The sequence below is a fragment of the Malaclemys terrapin genome, chromosome 7 (genome assembly GCF_027887155.1).
Source record: "Malaclemys terrapin pileata isolate rMalTer1 chromosome 7, rMalTer1.hap1, whole genome shotgun sequence".
NCBI lineage: Eukaryota > Metazoa > Chordata > Testudines > Emydidae > Malaclemys > Malaclemys terrapin.
The window spans coordinates 83,303,970-83,312,460 of NC_071511.1; the positions used below are offsets into that span (position 1 = coordinate 83,303,970).

Here is an 8,491-nt window from a genome sequence, read left to right on the forward strand (position 1 = left end):
TGCCTACAAAAGATTCTATGCATTGGTTGGAAAACCTTCATCACCAACAAAGAGATCCAAGAAATAACAAACCAGCAGCTCATTTCCACCAGAATCAGAAGGAAGCACTGGGGCATGTGTTTTGGATGCCAACACTGTAGTGTTAGAATCAGCTACCCATCAGAATTACCTATCTTGCTGTTACAGAGCATGTTCAAGCAATCAAGTCCCAACAGTGTCAGGTTTAGATCATGTTTTGCAACCAGAGAAAGGTTGCAGCCAGGGTGGAGAAGATCATGCACTACAATTAATCCACCCAGTTTAGCTACGCACATCGAACCCAAAACACTATCAATCACTGGAGCCTTGTCCAGAAAATGTTTAACCCACACCCCACACATGTAACCCATATGCTTATATTGCAATTGTGTTTTGTTTTTTTCATAAGTCCAAAGAGACAGAAGAATTGGGAAGGAGAAATTGATTTCAGTTAGGATACTATGGCCCAGATCTTCAAAGGTCTTTAGGCTCCTAGCTTCCATGGAAGTTCGGGGGGGGGGGGGGAATTTAGGGGTAGCTAAAGTTAACCTGTGTGTGTGTGTGGGGGGAAATCAGTTCATTCTAACGGAGGAATATCCCATCCCTCAGAATAAACTACCCTAGGAGAAAGTTGGGAGTAGTTACTTAGGGAAGCAAAAACTGAGTTGCCGAGTCCAGCCAGCAATTTATTATTTAAAGGTGAGTTTTGCCAGAGGGAAAACACATAGAAATTGCTCTTCCTGCAGCAAACAGCGTGGTTCTAAACCGCAGTAACTTTCCCCAGTTGTCATTCGCCCGACAAACAGCAAAGCACCGTGTGCTACTCACCTCCCTCCACGGCAGCCAGCTCTCGATGGCTCCCTGACACCTCAGAACTCCACACCCCGCGCGCCTCCTACCGCCCCCACGCCGAGACCCGCCGCCGGGCAAGGAAAGCCCTCCCTCGCCCTGCCCGGGTTGGCTGTCTGGGCTGAGCGCCTCCAGCCCCGCCCGCGGGCTGCCCGGGAATGTCAGCGCGGTGACCCCTCGACCGCCGCCGGACTCTGACCTTGCACCGGGGAAGGCACCATGGCTTCCAGGCTGCTGCTCCGCGTCCTCCAGCGCGCCCTGCCCGGCAGCGGGCGGGCCGCAGCCCCCGCCAGAGCCATGAGCGCCAGGGGTGCGTACAGCCCGGGGGGCGTACGGGGCAGGCAGGACAGGTGCATAGGGCTGAGAGGAGGCGGGGGCTTAGGTGCATGGGGCGTGTGAGGGCTGGTAGGGGGGGTGTAGGGGGCGTGTGAGGGCTGGTAGGGGTGTGTAGGGGGTGGGGGATAGGTGCATGGGGTGTGTGAGGGCTGGTAGGGGTGTGTAGGGGGCGGGGGATAGGTGCATGGGGCGTGTGAGGGCTGGTAGGGGTGTGTAGGGGGCGGGGGATAGGTGCATGGGGTGTGTGAGGGCTGGTAGGGGTGTGTAGGGGGCGGGGGATAGGTGCATGGGGCGTGTGAGGGCTGGTAGGGGTGTGTAGGGGGCGGGGGATAGGTGCATGGGGTGTGTGAGGGCTGGTAGGGGTGTGTAGGGGGCGGGGGATAGGTGCATGGGGCGTGTGAGGGCTGGTAGGGGTGTGTAGGGGGCGGAGGGTAGGTGCATGGGGTGTGTGAGGGCTGGTAGAGGGTGTTTAGGGGGCGGAGGGTAGGTGCATGGGGCGTGTGAGGGCTGGTAGGGGTGTGTAGGGGGCGGGGGATAGGTGCATGGGGTGTGTGAGGGCTGGTAGGGGTGTGTAGGGGGCGGGGGATAGGTGCATGGGGCGTGTGAGGGCTGGTAGGGGTGCGTAGGGGCAGGCAGAATAAGTACATAGGGCATGTAAGGGCTGGTAGGGTGGGCAATATAGGGGCGTGTGAGGGCTGGTAGTGGGCCAGGCGGAATGGGGAGTGAGTGTGGGTGATCAAGCGATGAGAAGCTGGGGGCAAGGGATAAGGTGCCAGCCCCTTAGGGGTGTGTAGAGGATGAACAATCCTGGCAAAAGAGAGAAATTCCTCCACCACAGTTCTAGCCAGTTAGTTGGGGCGCTGAATCTATGTTGGGACTAAAATAAGTCTTTTCATCCAGTGCTTTAGGAATGTGGCTTTATGTTTATTGCCATTCAGCCAAGCCAAGGGGGCCCGAAAGCCCTTCATACACACAAGTGGCATTAAGCTCTATTCCTTGTGTCTGGAGTGCCTCAGTGGCCGAGTGAGAGCTCATTGTGCTGCCATGAAAGGATACGGGTTCAAATCCAGTTACTGATTTATAAATTGTCACACAGATGATTTAAGCTGGAAAATGGGCTAAAACTATAAAGCAAACAAATCAAAACAAAAATCAACAGACGTGCTCTCTAGGGACATGTCTTCATTTGGGATTTCACACTGGTGTAGTTGGGGCAAAAATCTATTCACATGGGATTTTCACAGGGGGATATTGGGAGGAATTTAAAGGTTTGAAGTTTTACAAATGGCAGAGGGAGAAGGTGAGTGTTTTAGTGGTTAATTTGTAACTGTGTTGTTTTCAATTTTTGTAAAAGAACAATACTTCAGTGTAGGAGGATAGTTCATTAGCTGATGGTGTGGAGCAAATATGTATAAATTTGTGGATGACACCAAGCTGAGAAGGATTGCAAGCACTTTGGAAAACAGTATTAGATTTCAAAATGATCTTGATAAATTGGAAAACTGGTCTGAAATTAATATGATGAAATTCAATACAGGCAAGTGCAGCATACTGATCTTAGGAAGAAAAAAATCAAATGCACAAATACAAAATGGGGAATAATTGGATCAGCAGCAGTACTGCAGAAAAGGATCTGGGGGGTTATAATGGATTACAAATTGAACACGAGTTAACAATACAATACTTTTGTGAAAAGGGCAAATGTCATTCTGGGCTGCATTGACAGGTGTGTTATACGTAAAACACAGTTGGTAATTGTTCTACTGTACTCAGCACTGGTGAGAGACCTCAGCTGGATTACTCTGTACAGTTTTGGGTGCCACACTTTACAAAAGATGTGGACAAATTGGAGTGTCCAGAGGAAAGCAACAAAAATTATTAGAGGTTTACAAAACACGACCTATGAAGTATAGTTGAAAGAATGGTGCATGTTTAATCTAAAGAGAAGGCTAAAGAAGGAAATAACTCTTTATAACAGCCCTTGATGTATTTGAAGACGACAATGATCAGTTGTTCTCCATGTCCACAACAGCTTAATTTGCAGCAAGCAAGATTTAGGTTAGATATTCGGAAAAACTTTCTAACTATAAGGCTTGTTAAGCACTAGAACAGGGAGGTTTTTAAGAAAGACGTTAGACAAGCATCTGTCAGTAGGTATACTTAATCCTGCCTCTGCCTGGGGAGATGAATCTTGAAGTCACTTGCAGCCCTACATTTCTGTAATTCTATGATTGGCCTCTGTGACTGCTAACAAAAGGTGCCAGCTGTGGTGGTGGTTTCTATTAGGTGTGCAGTTGTCCACTAGGGACGGGACTGATGCTACCTTAAATGTTAACTTTTGGACACTATTAGCCAAGGCTGAAACTTACTTTTTCATTAGAACAGGTGACAAAAAATGAAAGTGTCTTAACTGGTGCATGGTCTCATCTGTGGAAGCAGTCATTGTGAGGGGATTCTATATGGCAAGGGCTGTAGCCTGTACTGCCCTAATTTGATAGCTTTGAACTATCCCTTTGTTATACCAGAAGAGGCCCCAGGCAATGTGAAAAGAACCACAGTCCAAAGTACAGTCAGATGGAGTGGCTGTAATCTAACATCTAATGTGGGGGCCAGATTATCTCAAATTCAACTCTGGCAGGGTTCTCATACCTTTCTCCAAAAGCATCTAGTACTGATCACTATTGGAGACAGGATTAGATGGACCTCTCTCTGATCCTTATGGTAATTCCTATGTAATGTCTTATTTCAATCAAAAATGCTTTGCAAATAAAAATTGAATGGACATTTATTTATGATGCTGTCCAGGACATGGGTTTAATGGTTTGCTTCAGTCATTAGCTGAATCTGAATTTTGGATAAATAAATAGGAATAAAATACAGAAGTAATCTATTCCTATTTAGGTGTTCCCAGTGATGAGGAACAGGCAACTGGACTTGAACGGAAAACTCTAGAGGCTATGAAAAAAGGACAGGTAAATTTAATATTGAATAATTCATATTCAGACAAAATGGAAAGCATTACATTAGAGTTAAGGTTGTAAATATGTCAGTAACTTGAAGGAGGAAAATGCTGAATAGAATATTTTAATTAAAAACAAACCAAAGTCTATAAGGCAAGACTCACCCTGTAAGTATGAAAAAATTTGGGAAATGCAGAAATAAGGTCCCTTAAATCTTAACTTTGCATTCTTACCTCCTTACAGGAGGCTGTGAAGCATAATTAAATATACATTTGCGATTCTTGTATGAAAAGTTCAATATAACTGCAAAGTACCATTTTCTAATTAGGAAGCAGATCTGGAGAGTCTAAAGCTCTGATTCTGCAGCTGGATCCACATAGGCCATCACACATCCACATGGAGGGCTTTATGTTGGTCAATGATCCACATGTGCAGCTCCAGTTGCAGGATTGGGACCTAAGTGAACTATCTGGCTGTGATGTGCTACATTGGATTAGGTATGAGACTAGGTGTTACACCTGTGTTTCAAACCTAGATTCAGCACTGACTCTTTATGTGGCCTTGGACAATTCCCTTAACTCTCACTATGCCTGTTTTCTGGTCAGTAATATTTGCCTCTCACAGGGATGTTTGAGGCATCATCAATGTTTTAAAGCACTTACAGAACCGAGGATGAAGGTTGTTTTATAGAAAATAAGAATTTATAAAGCTACCATGTGTGGCGGAGCAGCAAATAGAACTTAGAAGTTCCTTGCTCCTACCCCTCCATGCAATTCCCTAGACCACACTGCCTCTTCGTATATTTCTTCTCCCTGCTAACTCCCTCCCCACACAAACATACTATTTCTGTAGAGATCTCCTTCTCTCCCCCAAGGCCTAACTGACTTAATTTTTCAGTGATCCTTAGAGTGCTTTAGGAAGTTGGCATCTGGCTAGTGGACATATTAAGGCTTGTAAAGAATCACAAACTGCTTTTAAGAACTGCACCTGTGCAGAGCACAGTGCAGGATTGGGCCCCTAAATAATGAGCCCACCCCTCGATCTATTTGAAGACAGACCAACAGAACAAGACACACCGAGTTTCTAGAGTAAGCTGGTTTTAATGTGTGATGAGCCAAAACACCCTCACAGAAGTAAAAGTTACCAAACTGTTTACAAAAAGAGGAAGGAGAAAATCTCTTTTGGAAAAACTCTCTCAAATACTTTTTCATTTCTCAGGTTTCTCAGAATATTTCTATTTTAGCATAATATTGCTCATGAAAGTTCAGGCAGCTTGGCCTTTATTGGCTGATAGGAGGGGGAATCAAAATAATCATGTATTGGAGTACTGTGTTCAACCCTGACTAGGGAGAAACTAATGTGCCTTCATAAAAAGGCACTATAAATAGCATTTAACACCACAGTGCTTTAAGCAGCTAGTATGCTGTCATGAGTTCAGCATGTATTTTTAGTGGCACAAAAGCTGCCACTAATAGTTGATACTCTAAACTGATTCTTGCATGTGAACTGACACCCTGTACAATAACTTCAACATATTAACTCTTTACCACTTGACAAATCAGTATCTAACACAGTAAGGTTTGACATTCCTCATCATCCCTTCTATTAGTTTTATGTACCTGTATGCTGGTATTCTAAAGATAATCTGTGTTCAGATGATAGAACAGCAGCAATTTAATTACCTTATATATAAAATATAGCATGTATATAATAATGTGACACAATCTTTGATACTACTGGTTAATGTTCTTGGTCTAGTAATTGAGATTCAAGTTTTGTTCTTTTCTCAAGGATCCATATAGCATACTCAAACCCAAGGGATATGCAGGAACTAGAGAGGATCCTCATATTGTTCCGTCCATCAACAAGAAGAGGCTAGTAGGCTGTATCTGTATGTATCAAAAAAACTTTGTGTATGTTCTTTTAGGTCACATACTATCTAAAGTTATAAAACATGAACTGTTTTATAGTAGGTTTTTGTTTTAATACATCTACATTAATACTTCTAAAAGGTTCACTCTCAAAATTGATCCTCTTTTCTCTATGGGTATTCAGTCATATCTACCTATTTTAGTGACAAAAATACATTTTCATTTTTTAATGCTTTTGCTAACATGGTAGAGTGAATATAGCTAAGAGGGAGTGAGCTGGCTTATTCCTTCATGTGTATCAAAGCAGTTCTGATTTCAGGATTGGTTAACACCTTTGCAACCACCTTGAAGGAAAGAGGGTTGTACAAATACCACTGAGCACACCATCTAAAAACAATAGGGGTTGTGTGTAAGTTAAGGCATAATTTGGACTGTAGAATTTATGTATCATTGCCTGGGAGAAATCATGTTGAGTTAGCAGTCTGGAGCATGTTAACTTACAATTTGAGATATGACAACCTGCAATGTCATTTTTAGTCATAACAGAGCACTTATTTGGGGCTAGTTATCCATTAGGAGAGTCAAAGCACTGGCATTAACAACTAGTGTATTTCAGGCATTAAACTGATTTGAGGTTGGAAAACCAGTAAGTGAAGAGTCGCACTCACTGCAAATAATGTGGGGGCAGCAGTTGCAATATGACGCTAGCAAAGGAATTTCCATAGTTAAGGAAAGTTGCTTGCTAGGCTTGGAACTTCATCACTACAGTGGTGCTGAAGACATCTACCAGTACCAGACACGAATCAGCAAGGGTGTATTGTAATGATCAGCTTACAAAGTGGAAATTAGTATAACTAGTGTCTGAGGCATGACTGAATGAAAATCAAAGTACCCTATTGTATTTCCAGTTATGAAAATGGTCCCACTTTGAATAGGGGTTATAATCTCAAAAGATTATAGAAATCATGGTGGTCATGTTACTTTTACTGATTCCTTAAAAGCATATATTTTTCAGTAAGATAACAAAAGTATAATGGGGTACACCTGCATTATTTGAGTTCGCTGGTACCTGCCCAGTGCAAGATTAAGCATTTTAAGGTATATGCAAGTTTTCCCAAAAGCTAGTTTTTCCCCCCCGTGAGAATGATCAGTATGCACTTATTCAGCCACAAGTAAGCCTTCAAGTTCATCACTTGTTTCACCCCTCAAAAAATCCAACACATTGCACATTAAAATATAGACCAACAGTGATAGAAATTGCCATCAGAAAGGAATGATGAGACAGGGTTGCTCATTTTCTATGTTGATTCAATTACTGAACCCTTCACTGAAACTTTCTGTTAAGATGCCCACTAGGTTAAGAATTCTTGTCCACAGGACACTGTAGAATGCACATGACAGAAGACTTGAATATGACAAATCAAAAGAGGCATGAACATTTAATTTTGCTTTTCCTTTCTCACACCAGGTGAGGAGGACAACTCTGCTGTCATTTGGTTCTGGTTGCATGCAGGAGAAAGCCAGCGTTGCCCATCATGTGGTGCTCACTACAAGCTTGTCCATCACGATGTCCCACATTGAAAATCTATGTTATTTAACTGAACCAAAGCGGATTTCACGGTGTCTAAACTGCACAATATGATGTGCACTTAAATCTGCAAGCAAAATATTTACTACCTTCATATTTGGTTTCTATTGGATTTCATTAAAAACGCCAATCTTGTTGTTTTACCCTAGGTTAATTAAAACTAAATGCACAACACTGCAGAAATGTGTGTCATGGATTATCATCCTTCATAAAACTGAGGAGAGTTTAGGAAGAAGTGTTCTACTAGTACTGATTAATAAATGTGGGTTGGTTTTCTTTCTCCCATCTCTAATAAAATTCCTTAGTCTTATGACTAAAGCCCTACCAGATTCACAGCCATGAAAAACACATCCTGGACTATGAAAAATCTGGTCTCCCTTGTGAAATCTGGTCTTTAGAGTACTTTTACCCTACGCTATATCTGGCATAGCACAGTATTGCCACCCTTACTTCTGTGCTGCTGGTGACAGTGGTGCTGCCTTCAAAAGTGGGCACCCAGACAGCAGCTGCCACTGAGTGCATAGCTCTGAAGGCAGCAAAGTAAGGATGGCAATACCCCCCCCCACACACACACACACACACACAACACAGCCTTGTTACCCCGTGTTGGGTCAGGACCCCCACTCTGAGAAATGCTGAGTCTTAAGGATTTTACGTGTTTATATTTTGTTGTTTCTAAATACATAGTTGTGGCTTGTTACAACACCATGAAAATTAACTTTTAAATATCTGAAACCTTGCAATTCAAGATTTTAAAAAGCTATGATCGTGAAATTTACAAAAATGGACTGTGAATTTGATAGGGCCCTACTTATGACCAAAACATTTTCATTGCTGTTGGTTTTTTAACTCTCATATGGTGGGAGTAT

At 43.1% G+C, this 8,491-nt stretch overlaps 1 protein-coding gene across 1 annotated transcript; it reads left to right on the plus strand.

Annotated features, from left to right (window-relative positions):
* Nucleotides 1-1,011: 1,011 nt before the first annotated feature.
* LOC128840796 (cytochrome c oxidase subunit 5B, mitochondrial-like) lies at nt 1,012-7,796 on the plus strand. The gene is made up of 4 exons (XM_054035224.1): nt 1,012-1,177; nt 4,105-4,175; nt 5,955-6,054; nt 7,503-7,796. Exons 1-4 carry the CDS (start codon nt 1,087-1,089, stop codon nt 7,613-7,615), a joined length of 375 nt encoding a protein of 124 aa, XP_053891199.1. The 5' UTR covers nt 1,012-1,086; the 3' UTR covers nt 7,616-7,796.
* Nucleotides 7,797-8,491: the final 695 nt, after the last annotated feature.

Excerpts from the sequence above, each read along its gene's own strand:
- LOC128840796 (XM_054035224.1), top strand. The coding sequence starts at position 1,087 with ATGGCTTCCAGGCTGCTGCTCCGCGTCCTCCAGCGCGCCCTGCCCGGC. Across the intron at positions 1,178-4,104 it reads CAGAGCCATGAGCGCCAGGG|GTGTTCCCAGTGATGAGGAA; the intron begins GTGCGTACAGCC and ends ATTCCTATTTAG. Across the intron at positions 6,055-7,502 it reads GAGGCTAGTAGGCTGTATCT|GTGAGGAGGACAACTCTGCT; the intron begins GTATGTATCAAA and ends TTCTCACACCAG.